The sequence below is a fragment of the Anabrus simplex genome, chromosome 11 (assembly GCF_040414725.1).
Source record: "Anabrus simplex isolate iqAnaSimp1 chromosome 11, ASM4041472v1, whole genome shotgun sequence".
NCBI classification, from domain to species: domain Eukaryota; kingdom Metazoa; phylum Arthropoda; class Insecta; order Orthoptera; family Tettigoniidae; genus Anabrus; species Anabrus simplex.
Genome location: NC_090275.1, coordinates 5,837,833 through 5,856,424, shown reverse-complemented (window position 1 = coordinate 5,856,424; position 18,592 = coordinate 5,837,833). Strand labels below are relative to the sequence as shown.

Below are 18,592 nucleotides of genomic sequence, written 5' to 3'. Positions count from 1 at the left end.
CATCCTTTCACTTTGAAATGTGAGGTATTTTAGTGGTGTGCCTATTTTGAGAACCAATATTGTTTAGGTGGCTTTTCCCATGAAGTGGTGGAAGATCCGACCCGGTCAAGTCAAGTTTCTGCATTCTACTCTCCGTTCTCAGTTCATAATCGTATCCGTACGTACCTATCGAGTTCTTGTGATTTCTAAGTACGCGATGCCTAAAGTTAAGGAGTCTCTGAGTGTTTTACTCCGACGATGTGCAAAGGGAGAGCGTGACTCGTTTTCTACAGATGGGAAAATTCTTTTCTGCAAAATATGCGAAAAAGAGGTAAGTTCTTATTGACATTTTCACATCTACGTTGTTAAAGATATTACTGGTCAAACGGTTGAAATTTCAGGTAAGCCGTATGTGCAGCATACGGTGCCTACCTACTAGGTAAGTAGAGAGAAGTCTAAGAATTCGGATTGTAGACCCGTTAGATCCTCAGATTTCACATTTCCGAGACTGAAATTGACATTTGGATTTGTTATTTTTCATGAGATCATTGAGAGGGTGCTCATATTTCTACTGCAATATTTGAAAATAATTTCATAGTCCACAATGCTTTATTTTTGTTCATTCAATGTATTTTTTTTTCTCACTTATGCGTACCTACCTATTTATTTTCAGATTAAGGTTTCGAAGGGTTTTCAATTTTCCCAACATGAAGCCACAAGTGGACACTCAGCAAAAATTGAAGAATTGAAAAAAAAGGAAATCGAAGAAACAAGCGCTGATACAACCTTTTTTCAATCAGCAACAGCACTCGGACGAGTTCTCTTCCAGAGTTTATAGGGCGTTTTTAAGCGCAAACATACCCCTCTACAATGTCGAACATGCTGAGATTACAGCTCTCTTCAAGTACTTTGCAGGAAGACAGTTGCCTCATGAGTCAACCCTACGTAAAAATTACGTTTCTTCAGAGTATGAAAAGGTATGAATTCATGCATGATTGTCGTATTCCGCATTCTCATTTAAACAATTTAGAAGTTATTTTAACATGGATCTGGCTCTGTCGTAATGAAGGTAATCTCTCGATAATACCTTCATTCCACGAAGAATATTCATTCAGGTACTTTCTTCACCAGGTTCTACACACAGTCGGGGACGACATCGGGAGCCACCCAACTGGGTTATCTATCGACGAGACCACAGACAGTTGTGGAAGATAAATGGCCAACGTTATTGTTCGAAAACTCAGTCCCAGTGAACAGAGGAAGGGCCACCTAATTCTGTGCAGGAAGCTAGATGTGACAAACCATGGTACCATTGTGCGAACAGTGCAAGCAGCTCTGCGTAAGTATATTTTTGTTGATTTATTTTTCAAGCGTTTTGCCAAAGAAGAACAAGTACAGTCTGGCTATAATTTCAATGCATTCTACGTATGCTCAGTGAAGACCCCGATAGTTCTGATAGTTAAATATCTCTTACAGTCGTACGATATGTCAGAATCCCATTAACTGAACAGTTCACCCTTCATGTTATGCATTCCTGTTTCAGGCTAGCTGTGGCCAACCTTTTCAGATGAGGAGGTAAACAAAGTACTCGCATTGGTGACTGACTCTGCTCCCTACATGATTAAGGCTGGGAAGAGCCTCAAGCTTCTCTACCTGAAGATGTTACATGTTACTTGTCTTGCCCATGCAATGCACAGAGTTGCTGAGGAGCTGCGCGAAAAATCATCCAGTGTCAACAGCGTCATTTCCTCAGTGAAGAAAATTTTCGTCAAGGCTCCTTCTCATGTCTGTGCCTTCAAGACGATGCATCCAGAGCTCCCTTTACCTCCCGAGCCTATATTGACGCGATGGGGAACTTGAATCTTGGCTTCCTTGTATTACGCTGAAAATCATAGGGCAATTGAAAAGATAAGACTAGTTGAAATGTTTAAAATCTTCTCATTTTCGAGGTTTTCTCTATCATTCCCTTAATATCTTTTATCTTTATTCCATCATACGGCGCCTGTAATTTTCTCAGTTATTCTCCTCGGCTAATGTTTTTCATTTATATTTTTTTCAGGTGATCAATACGCTTGATGAGGTGGACAGCATGTACATCGCGAAAGCTAAGGCTGCTTTTAAAATGAAGGGCTTGATGCCATCCTTGACTTTCACAAAAGCCTACATGAGCGTCATTCCTGAGGCCATTCAAAAGTTGGAATCGCGAGGGATCGAGTGGGTTGAAGTGGTCACTACAATACAAGGAGTCTTCCAAGAAGCCAACTCGTGGTCTGGAGAGAATGGGAAAACCATGAAACAAAAATTGGAGTTCGTGCTGGCTCGAAATCCCGGTTGGAGTGCAACATTGGACTCGGAGAGGATGCTGCGGGGCGAGTCTGCACCATCAGAGGATTTTCCGAACTACTCTGCACAAGAAGCAGCATCATTCAAGTATTTACCTCTTGTGTCAGTTAACGCCGAAAGATCGTTCTCATCATTGAAACTTTTATTGGCTGATTTAAGAAAATCATTCAAAACTGAAAACAAAGAAAAAATTCTTGTTGTACAGAGCAATGCAGATCTACTTCATTGACTCGCCTAATTCTGAACATCTTGTAAATGAACTTTTAAACTGTAACTTTTATGAGAATACTTTTCATATATATATCTATATATATACTTGAATGCGAGTACATCGCAGTGTATCATACACACAATTAGAAAATAAAGCTTGTATATAAAGATATGTTATTGGTTTTTTCGTTTCACTTTCCTTTCTAATGTTTTTAACGGTGTTTTTCGAGCATATTCTGCATATTCAACTGCATATAATGGTTTTTTCGAGCATATCTATGGAGCATATAATGGGTTTTTCGAGCATATAACACATGGTTTTCGAGCATATCTGGAGATTTTATCGAGCATATCGATCCGAGCCCTAGTCATTAGAAACATGATGTAATTTAACAATATCTACCTTAGTATCGTTGTCGCCATTACACTAAATACGATTCTGTCTCAGTTGTAGTAAACCGGCATTCACTGGCATAGAGTGATACTGGATGGATGGCAGTACGGTAGATGATCTCTCATCCGTTGGTGGCAAATGACTCTGGTTTTTGTTTGCATCTTCATCCATACTGCGTTACTGACTTCTTTGAGTCGACCACCTTTGGCCATTGTGGAACCATGGTAGTTAATCTTTCTTGCTCGCAGCAGGTCATCACAATCTCCTTTGGTGGTCCCTTATTCTTGTGCATCTGACTTTGTGTACAGTAAAACCTTGTTAATTCGAAGTCGTTGGGATGCAAAAATCGGACTTCGAATTACGTGATTTCGAATTAACCGCCAACACGCACTTTGGAAATGCCAACCCTTGTGACGTCATAATATATTCTAAGACCCGTTACTGCATGCAATTGACCTTGTTTCACAGTTTAAAACTCTCAAGTGCCATGGAAAAGAACTATGTCCAAAATGTATCCAGCAAGGTGCATTTACAGTATTAAAATAATGCGCTTGGATAACTCACCGGCAAACATAACCTCACGCATTGAATCAAAAGAAAGAAAACATGATCCAAAGACGAGGAGAAATATATACTGGTTCCCCTGTGCGAGTGCTTTATTCATTGGATTGCTGTAACGTATGCATTTTAGATGCCTTCTGTTTGCATGGAAAGTACCCGATGCCGTTAAAACATTGCGGCTTATCAAACTTTCCTATGATGAGGGGAGAAATTCTCTCGTTTCTGTCAGCATTGCAACAACAGTACAGTGACTATACTTGTACGACCGGGCGAGTTGGCCGTGCGCGTAGAGGCGTGCGGCTGTGAGCTTGCATCCGGGAGGTAGTAGGTTCGAATCCCACTATCGGCAGCCCTGAAAATGGTTTTCCGTGGTTTCCCATTTTCACACCAGGCAAATGCTGGGGCTGTACCTTAATTAAGGCCACGGCCGCTTCCTTCCAATTCCTAGGCCTTTCCCATCCCATCATCGCCATAAGACCTATCTGTGTCGGTGCGACGTAAAGCCCCTAGCAAAAAAAAAAAAAAATACTTGTACGATTTCCTGCCATGGCACTTCTAAAACCCTTTAATGCATGCAATCACCTTGATTCTCGGTTTAAACTTTTCAAATGCCATGGAAAACACTATTTCAGGAATTTATCCAACAAGGTGCATTTACATTATTCAAATAATGCACTTATATAAAACAATGGCAAACATAACCTCGCACAACGAAAGGAAGATAAACACGATTCAAAGACGAGGAAAAATTATGCTGGGTCCCCTGTGCGAATGCTTTATCTTTTGGATTACTGTACTGTCTGCATTTTTAGATGCCTTCTACTGGCATAGAATGTGCCCGACACCCTTAGTACATCGTGGCTTTTCGAAATTTCCTATGACAGGGGAAGGAAGTGTCTCGCTTCCGTGTGCACTGCATAGCAACAGAGTACATTTCCTGCCTGGCAATTCTCTCCTTTAAAACCATAAGTCCATTTGGCCTCATATCATCATCATCATCATCAGTGTTCTGCCATATGGCAGGTTTTCACATGGCCTCAGCATTTAAAAAAATAAAACAAACAAACAATGTTGTTTGATCGTCTTTGATAATATTGTTTGGTGCATACAGATTGATTATACGCTATAAGCCACGCTTTCTCGCCAACTATCAGCATCGCCAGTGTTATAATTTTCATACAAATTTTTATTTGTTTTCTATTCCACCTATTCAGTACAGTTGATTTTGTGTTGTTAGAAATTCATTTTACTTCAACACTATATTAAAAGGGACATGTTTCGCTCGGTTTCAAGCATCCTCAGCTTTTGTAACTTATTAAATTGAAATAAGGAATAAAATGGTTCAACCTATTTAATATAATTAAATAAGAAATGTAGTGTTACATTCTTATTTGATTAAAAGCGGTACTGGTTTCAACCACCAATCTGGGTCATCATCAGCCGATTAAATATACAAGAACAATACATAGGAGAACAAGAAATTAAAGGATAAGTCTTTCAAAAGCAGTTGAAGAGGCAATATAAGACAACAAGAATTAGCATTGGACTGTAGTTGAGACCGGTGCATATTTGCATGTGCCAAAAAATTTTCCCTCTTCCCACTCCTTTCAAGTTTGTTCATTGATACTGTTTGTAGACATATCAGTGGCCTTACCTCATACTGCATGCTTCTAGGCAACCCGCTCAACATCAATCAAATGACAGTTGAATGAATTGGATAGTTTGCAGGCCTTTAGTGTTAACCCTTTTGAGCACCAGTCAGTCATACAGATTCCCCAACTTGAAATACCAACCTGCATTACCTGAAGGTATTTTAATATCTTGAGTGATCTTGGTATAACTACTGTTCATTTTTAAATTTTGAAGCAAACTGATTTTTTTTTAAAAAAACACTTTTTAATATCTTGAAGATGAAAACTTAAAAGTTATATTTTTATAATTTGTTTACAAGTTCTTTTTATTGTATCATTTCAACATATGTAGTTAGTGTGTGTTACATATCTTTTATTTACAAAATCTCCCTACATCAACATATGCTCAAACCTCCAAAGCTATCATAAGATATGATTTTCATTTCCATGTTGACGTATAACTTATGTAATGGGAATTAATTAAGGAATGTTCCACCATTCAACACAATATATAATACATAATACAGTAAAACCTCAATACATCTTTTTTCAAGGGGGAGGGGGAAAATGACGATGGATGCAGGAAAACGATAAATGTGGGTGACATATAAAATTATGGTGAAAGCAAAATAATAAAATATGGGTACTGTATTTGGGCATTTTTTTTTACATGTAAATATAATAATAATAATAATAATGGTGGCAGGCTGAGTGACTCAGATGGTTAAGGCGCTGGCCTTCTAACCCCAACTTGGCAGGTTCGATCCTGGCTCAGTCTGGTGGTACTTGAAGGTGTCGGTAGATTTACTGGCACGTAAAATAACTCCTGCGGGACCAAATTCCGGCACCTCGGCGTCTCCGAAGACCTTAATAAGTAGTTAGTGGGACGTAAAACAACTAACATTATTATTATTAATAATCATGGTGATGGCATGTGGCCTCCGAAGCCAGATGCAGATCTTTCGAGTTGTCTCGTGATAGGCGATCTACACGCTTATGAAAATGCGGCTCTATATAAGATGAATCCTAATGCATAAGTCGGCGCACGCATACAGCCATCCGAACTATCGGAATTAACCAACAAAAGTTAAAATCCCCAACCCGATCATGACCCCTCAAACTGAAGGCCAACCCGTGCTAACCATTTAGCCATGGAGTCGGACATGCTCATACTATACATCATGGTATCAAAATATTGCATCGTGATATACACAATGAAAATAAAAAGCGCGACTTTTAAGCCGTTTCGTTTCACTTTTCCTTACATCTCATAATAATTAGAAAACCTTCAAGGTCAGTTCCCTTATTGCAAATTAATGATATACATGGATATTAGGGCGGTAACATGGTCAAGATTCCGTAGGCCCTTCCCAAACGATAATATTAGAGATCCCACATGGTGTGGGTCGGACGATATCACAGAGGTTAGGAATTCAGCATGGCACGCCTCGAATGATGTCACAGCAGGCTAAGCATCGTTGCCAACTTAGAAAATAGTTTCATGACCAAGCTAGTGAAAAGATTATTGGTCTGGCTTGTAAAAAGACAACTGGGCAGGGGGCAACAAAATGTTCAACAGGCCTCTAGCATTGCACACACATCACAAGGTACAATGCGATTAATAACCCTGTGACTAATTAAAACATACCTGGCGCGCACCGAAACTATTTTAAACTGTGTGATTTTCTCATTTTTCAAGGAAGCTGGCAGCCCTAGCAAGCCAATAGCAACACAGAAAATGGTGGCAAATTTGAGTTTTACACTGCCTCCGTTTTTATTCTTGTACATAAGAATACTTTTTGGGGGCGGTTAGTGGGTCGAAGAGAAGCCTTGGCGTCAGGAGGCTCGTAGTGAGGTTGCGCATAAATAACCTGTGCACAGCACTCCAGCCTACGAGATCCTTGCTCAAGACTTGCAACTCGTAATCCCTTGTACATTCTCGCGTAACAGGTTGCCGCTATTATGTGCTAGAATATTCAGCTGTCTCTTTAAATTCAAAAAACTTCTGCGTATATTTTTCATACGTACGATCGATCCACGTGGGTAAATTGTGGCCGAGGACAAATATTTTTCCCACTCGATGTGATAAAACGATATTTCGAGGAGAAATGTGGGGAAATTTAACATTGGTTTATATGGAAAAATTTTGGGACCAAATAAATTGAACGATGGATACGGGAAAGCAACAGTTCCGGGAACGATACATCGAGGTTCTACTGTATTTATTAAGTAAAAACTGGTTTCGATTCCCTTGGAATCATCATCAGTTCACAGTAAATAAATGATAGTACTTTAATGATATTTGTGGAATGCTGACGTTCAGTTCAGTAACAGAAATTCATTTCCGACTACCTATGCAGTGGCACCACGAGCAGGAATCAGCTTCACCCCCATCTCAAATGGATGGATGGAAACTCTTCGACCCGGTTATGAAGAGCCATGGTCTACATGGAAGAGTCCGAACAGGCTGCAGTCTGGGGTCGGTCGATCTAAGAACAATATGAAGAAGTGGGGTCTATCTGAAGAGTCAACCCTCTGTGCCTGCGGAGATGAACAAACCATGGCGTACCTACTTAATTGCAACTCCTGCCCTATCGTTTGCACCATGCAAGATTTGGTGAAGGCCACACCAAATGGTCGAGATCTTCCAAATTATGGTCCGATATGATATAATTGTTACTTGAATGTACCTCTAGTATGTTTTCGCCAGTTAGGTCTATCTAATTATTTCTCATTCTTAATTAATAATTTATATGATGTATTGCTTAGATCTTATCAACAGTCAACATGAAATCTGCCTTTAAATACATTTAAAATGGTTGACATGGGTTATATGACATAAAACACATTAATATTTCAAGAATGTCCTAGGATGCAGGTCACAGATAACTGCAGTGCATTTGCACAGTGGTGAACAGAGCTTTAATAAAAACTTGAAGTTGAGGAATACTATGAGGTTCTGATTTGTTACTGTGGATATAAAAAACATGTGTTGAAATGTTCAAATATTTGTAGTTGAATCACCGATGGAGGGTAAAAACATGTATCAAACTTGACGTACTTATAAAACGCCGATGTTAATACAATTTGTAGTTAAAACAATTAGCTGAGGAGTTGGGGGAACATCCTTCGTTGTTTTGTAACATCTGCTTGGTTGTTGAAACTATCGCTATTATTGTTGTTGAAATAAAAGTTAAATGATGGTATGGCACAGTATTGTAAAAGGTGGATGTCTGAGAAAGAAGAAGGAGAAAGAAAGAAATGAGATCTAATGTGTGTGTGTTCAGATTTAATTATTGGAAAGTGGTTTGATAATACTTACTCCCTTATTCCTCGCTCTCGTTAACCTGCTGCTAGAAAAGTAGGAGGTGCACTGCTCGTCTGTGTCTGCGTTGAGCTTATTGCTGGCTTTGAAGGAGGTAGCAGCAGTGACTTGCTTTGGATTGGCTGTGCTGTGGAGGGGATGCGAGAGAGTGGGGGAGTGATCCGTTGTCGCGCTGTTCTACCTAGATACGTCTTGAGAACAAGGGGGTGGAATGCCTCATAAAGTATGTTTGTTTTCTCGATGGATTCATTCAGATTGTGATTAAAATTGACTCGATCCAACGATATATAAAACATTTCCATGATATTGAGCAGAGGCCCCTTTTCCATAATTTCCATAATTTGTAAGTTCTTGTCTATATCAGAAAAATTGTGATTGGATTTGTGCATATGTATACCCATGGCAGAATGCCTGTTACGTTTGACTGCATTAATATGTTCGTTGTATCTGGTGTTAAAGCTTCTCCCTGTATGTCTGATATAGCTTGCTGAACAAGACTGGCTCTGTAATCTGTAAATACCTGATTTACCAAACATTTTAGATTTATTGACGGTCCCTGGTTGTGGAAGTGAGATAGATTGTTGTTGGTTGTCCTGAACGCTATTTTTACCCCGTGTTTTTAAAAAAAGTTTGTTGTTTGGTATACAGAATCATTGTTGAAGGTGAAAACTAAATAACTGTCCTTTTGCTTCTTTTCTTACTGGGCAAGTTGGCTGTGCGGTTAGAGCGTGCAGCTGTGTGCTTGCATCCGGGAGATAGTGGGTTCGAATCCCACTGTCGGATACCCTGAAGATGGTTTTCTGTGGTTTCCCATTTTCACACCAGGCAAATGGTGGGGCTGTACCTTAATTAAGGCCACGGCCACTTCCTTCCCATTCCTAGGCCTTTCCCATCCCATCTTCACCATAAAACCTATCTGTGTCGGTACGACATGAAGCAAATAGCTTCTTTTCTTTAATAAGAGTAGATTTTGGTTTATTTTGAATTTTAGATATTATTTGGTCGATGAACCTTCTGTTATACCCATTAGGATAAACTATTGCCCTGATGGTATCCAGTTCGTTTTTTTAGGTTGGGATGAGATAATGTTACATTGAATGCCCTGTGGACCAAGCTATAAAAAGTGACTTTTTTATGCATTTGCACTGTCCTTCTACGTGCTCCTAGTCCTTTCTATTGGTGTGCCTCTACAATCTGAGGCCAGTTTCCCTGACTTTTTCAGACACTTGCATCACTTTCAGCTAACCTCTGTCTAACTCATTTCTTAGTCTTTCGAACTTTGTGTGTCTAGCTGCGAACATCATCGTTCTCATCTCTGCCACATCTGCATCATATAGCCTCAGCTACCATGTGCACTTTCTACTTGGAATTCTTCTGCCTAATATGTAAAACCTTAGTTACTGCTTTAGCTCAGCCTTCTCAAATGGGTATATACCCAGCACTGCAATCTCTCTCCATGCCACTTGTCATCATCACGCTGGGCATGTTAGCACACTGCTTGCCACTTAGTTGCACACATCGCTAGAACCATGACATAACCAACAGCTGGACTGTCTTCTTCAAATCCGCACTTGGTGGGTCTCTCACATCACATGGAAGCAACCTGATTTTTGACAAGGGAATTCTACGTCAAGTCAGCCTATTATCTTCAGTAACAAGTGGTTCTTAGCCACCACTTCTATCCAACGACGACTGAATCTTTTTGCCGCTTCGATGTGCACCGGGGGCGGATGTTTTGCCATGTAATTTTAACTACCTGCAAGATCTTCAAACTTGGCCAACACTTTTCAAGATCTTGTATGGTTTTCTTTTAATCAATTCAGTGTTATGCTGTTTCTGAGAAGAAGAAGGTAAATAATCAGATCTCCTTATTTCAATTTAAATATAATGGCATCTAAATTTCAAGTCTTTTCTCTTCATCAATTAAATATAAGGAATGTAATAAAAAGGTACAGTGGTTATCAAAAGTAGCAAAGAATCCACTAGAAAACAGCCAATTAAGCTAAATGATGAAAGAATGGTGGTATAAGAAATGTCACAGTACACGAGACAACAAACCAGTAGAATTTAAAGAACAGAAAGCATGAAACCAAATGCTCCCGAGCAAAAAAGTGATCAGTACATTTAATATTGAGCTGACGTACAGATGCAAAGCAGATATATAGATTCTAAATATAATGTGACCCCTGTGGGTGAGGGACGCGGATGAAGAATACACCCACGGTATCTCCTGCCTGTCGTAAGAGGCGACTAAAAGGGACCCAGGATCTCTCAACTTGGGAGCGTGGTTTGGCGACCATGGGGCCCTTAGCTGAGTCCTGGCAATGCTTCCACTTATTTGTGCCAGGCTCCTTGTTTTCTTCTATCCTGTCTGACCCTCTCTTGGTCAACTCTTGTTTTTTTCAGACCCCGATGGTATTAGAGCATTTGAGTCCTAGGGAGTCTTTCATTTTCATGCCCTTCATGGCCATTGCCTTTCTTCGTCCGTTACTTCATTTTTTGAAGTGGCGGATCCCTTCTTTTTTCTTTTCCTCTCTGTCTATCACTGTGGGTGGAGAACGCAGACAAGGAAGACATTCACAGTATCCCCTGCCTGTCAAGAGGTGACTAAAAGGGGTGACCATAGGATGATTGTATTAGAACCATGAATTTACTTGTGATTAGTACCATTGTGAGAAACACCGTGGGTCTGCATTGCCTGTGATTGGTACCCACTATGTGAGGAACACCACGGGAATACCGGTGCCTGTGATTAGTATACCTAGGTGAGGAACACCATGGGTTTGCGTTGCCTGTGAGTGGCTCCATTATGTGAGAAACACAATAGGTCTGCGTTACCTGTGTGATGTTCAATACTTGTGAGTAATACTATAATGTGTGGAATACCGCGAGTCTATGCTACTTTCGATTAGTACCGCAACATGACAAATACCATCGTTCTACTTTACTAGCGATAAGTACCATTATGAGGGACCGTTGACCTGGATTTTGGACCCCTTTAGACAACAAGCATCATCATGAATGATACATGAAATGAATGATACTACAAGATAACCGTCAAATAGAAAGTTAGTGTGACATTAAATTAACCCATAAGTAGGGAGTAGAAAGCATTTAAGACATTTAATAATAATTTGAAAACTCAATATTTTTGCATATACGTGAACATCATACAAGTTGGCTGATTCACTCGAGCATAGGCCTTGAAATTAAAATGCATAATCTACCGAGGTCGATAGCTGCAGTCGCTTAAGTGCAGCCATAATCCATTATTCGGGAGATAGTAGGTTCGAACCCCACTATCGGCAGACCTGAAAATGGTTTTCCGTGGTTTCCCATTTTCACACCAGGCAAATGCTGGGGCTGTACCTTAATTAAGGCCATGGCCGCTTCCTTCCCACTCCTAGCCCTTCCCTGCCCCATCGTCGCCATAAGACCTATCTGTGTCGGTGCGACATAAAATAACTAGCCAAAAAAAATGCATAATCTAGAGTATTTACGTGTGATAACAAGAAAATGGTTCTGTTTTCAGCCCTTGCATGCCACAAGACCCAGAGTGATGACTCCAGTAGTAGCATGGGGGAGCCAATCCTGTCAAGAGATAAGGGACTCTCCAGTTTACATCAGGTGAGGATAACATTAGCACTTCATTGAAATGTTTTTCATTCTGTACTTCTATAAAGCTTGTGTATTCTTCTTAATGGCCTGACCATATCCCTATGGTTTTCATGCTAATTTATTAGTTATGGACTTTTCATACCATTTCTTTTTCTTCAGTTTATATTTCTAAGGGCCAGGTTATAAATCAAAGACCTCCATCATTTCCTGTCTCTCCTCCACTCCTTTCTTGCTTCTAATATTTCTTGTATATTTCCTCTAATGTATATATCCCCCTCTTTCGAGGCTTTCCTTCTAGTCTCATACTATAGTTTCCCACTAAATACTTTCTTTGGAGTTTGATCTTTTCTTGTTTAAATCATCTGGCCATAGTGCTTGAAGTTGCTTATTTCTGTACTGTCCTATATCCTAATATCATCATTTAATTTCATACTAATTCACATACTACAGTAGAATTCCATTAGTCCAGTATCCAACAGTCCGGAACGCCTGATGGTCCGGCACCATTCCAGGATTTTTTAAAAATGTTGTTATCTCTTAATAATGATCTCTCGTGAACAATTTGATGCATTATTTGTCGAAACGAATCAGTGTTTTTTTTATTATTTCAAAGTTAATAGTGCAAATGTATCTGATACAATCGATTTGTTATGCATTGACTTACTTAAATATCTCTACAGTATCTCTGGAAATATTCAGCCTATAGAAGGCTGTGTGCTATACTGAGTACTGAAAAGCCAACCATATGATTAAAAAAATACAGATTTCAAAAACTGAATGTATGGGCCACGTTCAAAAACGGATAAAAGAGAAGTTGTAGATGGAAAGACTCTAAATGTTAAAGGAAGACTTACAGATAAAAACATTGATGAACTCCGGCATTATTATGGAATGGCAATAAGAAACAACACGTTTGAAAAGAGGAGTGTGCTATTAAACTAATGATTCTGCTGATCAACATTTTACTGCAAAACACCGTGTTACAGCTGTTTTCGCTGTTCGCCTTAACCTATATTGTAGTAAGAGGTACCGCCCGATAGTCCGGGATTTTCGATAATCCGGCACCGGGCCGGTCCCAAACGTGCCGGACTATCAGACTTCTACTGTAATTCATTTAAAATTATCATACTGGTAGTCTTTCGTAATTTTATTCATGTACTAGCTGATGTACCCGTGCTTCGCTACGGGATTCTCAGAAAGACTGACTTTGTGGTTTTCTTAACATGAAATCAACATACGTCATTACAAAAACGTAAGTATGAATGTAACGATTAAAAGCAATGCTATCATATAAAATACTCGATCAAATGGAAAGCCGCATGTTTTATCACTTTTAACGAACAGTGCTGCGGTTAGATTGCGGTGCCAATCTAATAGTCCAAAGTTCCAGAGCTGGGATGACCAGGCCGCAGATTGCCATGAACACTCATCTGCCATTAATCTGCTAAATATGCACACTGTTCATTCCAATCAGTGCCTCAGAGTAGGGATTATATAGCCCGAATGCTATGATGATCCAGTGTGTTACGTACCAGTAGTATCAGAAAATTTATAAACCAGGGGAATGTCATGCTAAAGAAGAAAGTTATCTAACTCCACAGCTACTACCCATCAATATTCAGGCAGGCTGTTACACTCTGTATGACTGGGCGAGTTGACCGTGTGGTTAGCGGTGCACAGCTGTGAGCTTGCATCCGAGAGATAGTGGATGCGAACCCCATTGTCGGCAGCGCTGATGGTGGTATTCCGTGGTTTCCCACTTTCACACCAGTCAAATGCTGGGCCTGTACCTTAATTAAGGCCTAAGGCACTCCTAGCCCTTTCCTATCCCATCGTCGCCATAAAACCTATCTATGTTGGTGCGACGTAAATCAAATAAAAAATACTCTGTACGCAGCAGTAATCCTATCTACCAGAGATGAAGGGCAACAGATGACACAAAGCACATCACGACAAACAATGGTCAATTTAATGTTATTGTTGATCAATGTTATGAGCTTTCTATATTGTAGGCCTTCACATTTAGTTTTCTTTCGACTCCGCGATTTGTAAAATATTTTATACCATAAACTGTAGTTTCTTATTCTCCGACTTTACATACCGATTTTCATTAAATACTGTTTACCCATTTCTGGTTACTCGGCGCTGATATGGACTTAGTAACAAAAATCCAAAATCATGAATATCTTTGTGATCATAGCCAGTACGGTAACAATGTATAAGACGTGAATAATAGGAAATTTAATAGTATATAACCCTAGTTATGTAGCATTCATCGATTACACCCCTAATAAGAAATATTTGAGAATATTTGAAAACTACCATTTCACTCAGCGTGAATAAAATAATTTACAGCCTAGACTATAGCGACTTATTTCCTGACTTTGCATACCGATTTTCATCAAGATAGGACTACTAATAACAACAATATTTGAGAATTATATTTTAGGCCTTCCCCTAAACTACAATTTTTTTCAGCGTGGATACAATTATTGATAGCTTAGATTGTAGCAACTTATTCCCCAACTTTGAATATCCATCTATTTTATATAAAATACGACCACTAATAACATAAATAGTTGAGAATTCAATTTTAGGCCTTCCCCTAAACTACCATTTCACTCAGCGTGAGTAAAATGATTTATAGCCTAGATTGTAGAGGCTCATCCCCCGACTTCACATACCGATTTTCATTAGACCACTAATAACATAAATAGTTGAGAATTCAATTTTAGGCCTTCCCCTAAACTACCATTTCACTCAGCGTGAGTAAAATGATTTATAGCCTAGATTGTAGAGGCTCATCCCCTGACTTCACATACCGATTTTCATTAAATTCTCTTCAACCGTTTTCTCGTGATGCGTGTACATACATACAGACAGACAGACAGAAATTACGGAAAAGTAAAAAGTACATTTTCTTGTTACTATGGACATGACCGATGCAGAAATACCATTATTTTCAAATTCTGAGCAATGTACAGACAAAACTCTTATTTTATATATATAGATTGAAATTTATGTGTTGACAAATATGAATATCAGAAGACTAATACAGTATAACACAAATTTTGACTCAACTGCATCTTTCCAAGAAACAACAATTGGTGAAGAAACAAAGCAGAGTACGTCACAATGACTTTGGAGTGGTTTATGTGGCCTTTACAGACTAATTAAGAAGCTTGTTTATTCACAGAAGGATTTCTGTCTTGCTAAAGAGGCAGTTGTAGGTCTACAAGGTGGGCCATAAGTTATCATACACCCTACTTATTTATTATTGTTTTTCCACTTACATTTTGTAACTTGTAACTATGAATACTGCCTTTTGACTAATAATCGAGTAATTATTCGATCAAAGATAGTTCAGCTGTGAGTGTTTGGGTTCATGAAAGACTGCTTTCAGGACAGGCAACATGCCAGACCTCAAAGAAAACTGCACTGTTGTTTTGGGAAAAACGAGCATTTGGTTCTACTGGTGTCGAAGACATCAGTTGAATTGTTCAACAGTAATCAATTCAACACAGATTCTCAAGTTGCTGAATCCATTGAACGATTACCTCTTAGTTCACATAGATGTTGATTGCCATAGGGAACATGAAATGTTCGTCCTGAATAAGTAAATCATACTTCCTCTTAGATCAACAAGCAAATGAGCATCAGAACTCACCATACTATATTCAAAAATACTCCATCACATGGAGAGGGACTTTAGTCTGAGACCAATTCGACCTTGGCAATTTAACTTTGTGATCAAGATATGAACAAATGTAGTGATCCATGTTCTTTATTACGAGTACTTTACCAGTTTCCTCCCATTTGCCAACGACATGTCCTCTTAAGTGGTGAGTGTGTAGTTTAACGCAGCAATCGGGATAACTGCCATTTAATTGTTTAGTCAGTCTTTGCGGTCAGGTAATAATAATAATAATAATAATAATAATCATATGGCCTCAGCTACCGTGTGCAGACATTTCAATTTGACGCCATCTGGCTGTCTGCTCGTCAATTTCGACGTTCCGTTTTACTCTAGGACCACTAGATGGCAGACCGAGTAAACCGGATCTCTCTTGGGCGTCTATGGCTGAGATTTAATGAATTTTGTCGGGTAAATACCAAATGTATCACCAGAGATCTTTTACATGCCGACATCGTATGACATGGAGTATCGAATGGACTTTTTTCTGCCCTTCAAAAATCCGACTACCTCTGCCGGGTTTGAACCCGCTATCTTGGGATCCGGAGGCCGACACTCTACCACGGATCCACAGAGGCAGCTTGCCGTCAGGTGATCCATATACACTCAACTCTCGATTTACTGTAATCGGATCAGCCGCATTGCGGCTTAACCGCTATATCAAAAACACTAAAAAGGCATGTGTTAAGAGTTACAGTAATACAGAATTACAAAGGGTTGGGATAATATTGCTAGGATGATGCTCTCATCATCAGAAAACTTGCTTTGAGAAACTTGAGAAGCAAAATAAAGAAAAAGTGTTTCTTGGTACAAAAGGAGAAAACCATGACTGATTATTTTCAGAAACAGTAAAGTTAGGTAGTCTGAATATTTTTCTTTGCCTTAATTAAGGCCAAGTCCGCTTCCTTTACACTCCTAGGCCTTTCCTACCCCATTGTCGCCATAAGACCTATCTGTGTCGGTGCGACATGAAGCAAATAAAAAAATACTCTGTACGCTGCAGTAATCGTATCTACCGGAGATGAGTGGCAACAGAAGACACAAAGCACATCACAATGAACAATGGTCAATGTAGTGTAATTATTGATCAATGTTATGAGCTTTTTATATTTTAGGCCTTCATATTTAGTTTTATTTCAACTCTGTGATTTGTAAAATTATTTATAGCGTAGACTGTAGTTCCTTATTCTCCAACTTTACATACCGATTTTCATTAAATTTTGTTTACCCATTTTCTCGTGACTCTGCGATGATATGGACTTAGTAACAGAAATCCAAATTCATTAATATCTTTGTGATCATAGCTGGTATGGTAACAATGTATAAGACATAAATGATCAAAAATTTAATACTATATAACTTTAGTTACCGTATTTACTATTTATCGATATGACCCTTAATTGAAGTAGATGTTGATTCCCATAGGGAACCTAAAATATTTGTCCTGGATGAGTAAATTTATAATACCAATATAATGGTCCGTTATTGGACATTATAAATTTTCCAGCTAACTCATTCTCGGACCATTATATTGGTATTATGACCCTTAATAACAAATATTTGAGAATTAAATTTTAGGCCTTCCCCTAAACTACCATTTTTCTCAGTGTGAATACAATTCTTTATATCCTAGATTGTAGTAACTTATTCCCCAACTTTGAATACCAATTTTCATTAATATATGACCACTAATTACATAAATATTTGAGAATTAAATCTTAGGCCTTCCCCTAAACTACCATTTCTTTCAGGGTGAATACAATTATGTATGGCCTAGATTGGAGTAACTTATTCCCCAACTTTGAATACCAATTTTCATTCAATTCTCTTCAGGTGTGTTTTCTCATGATGCGTTTGCATACAGACAGACAGAAATTATGGAAAATTAAAAAGTGCATTTCCTTGATACTGTGGACAAGACTGATACATAAATTCCATCCTTTTTAAATTCTGAGCAATATACAGACAAAACTCTTATTTTATATATATATAGATATGCACTTAGTGCTCAATATCTTGTGCTGACTTTATTCAAGCTTTGCTCAGCTGGAAGATAGATTTTTCTCCTTCCTTTGAGTCCAGTGTTGTATACTGGTTATAGTTACTGTGCCTAGCTTCAGCGATAGCTTTCTTAGCCTCACGTTTGGCTACGACATATCTTTCCCTGTTCTTTGCAGTCTTTAGTGAAACCCAGTTTCTATAAGCCTTCTTCTTTTCATGCACCTTTTCTTGGACTTGGACCATCCATAACCACATTTGCTTGTCAGTACAGTGGGAACAGGTTGTGTTGTACCCAAGATTGCTGTGGCGGTTGCAGTGACAGAATGTGTTTTCAATAAAATGGTATAACTGGTGGGTACCATATCCCTGGCAAGAAGTAGATATTGAATTTACTGCCTTATGTCATTATTTGACATAGTGATTTGCTACAATTAATCAAAATATCTCATTAGGGTAAGTTCAGTAAAGCATATGGAAAGGAACAAAGAAATGTAAAATCAAATCGTACATAGAAAGAGTGGGATGAACATAATGACAGGGAGCAACAGAAAGAGGAGATAAGGATGAACATGAAAATATATAAGGACAAGGACATTCTGCACTCTCGAAGTAAACAGGCTCCCACCTCATCACCTTCTCAGACACTCATAAGGTTGTTCCTACTTCCCAGCAGACAGCACTAAGCTTCAGTCATGGATGTGAAGAAAGCTGGATTAACACATGGAAACCATGAACCTACTATGCTGGCTTAGCAGGGGGGAGAAGTGATACTCCCTCGTGGCACGGCCCAGGTGGCGGATAGGGGGTTCTAACCGTCTTGCCGGCGGATTTGAGAG

The 18,592-nt window shown here is 39.0% G+C and overlaps 1 protein-coding gene across 3 annotated transcripts in view; it reads left to right on the top strand.

Moving 5' to 3' along the window:
• LOC136883185 (G patch domain-containing protein 2) overlaps nucleotides 1-18,592 on the top strand; it is a 171,372-nt gene that overhangs the window by 7,502 nt on the left and 145,278 nt on the right. For all 3 annotated transcript variants that reach the window (XM_067155370.2, XM_067155368.2, XM_067155369.2), the window contains exon 3: nucleotides 11,976-12,070. In XM_067155370.2, coding sequence (XP_067011471.2) covers nucleotides 11,976-12,070 — 95 coding nt within the window. The remainder of the gene's footprint in view (nucleotides 1-11,975; nucleotides 12,071-18,592) is intronic.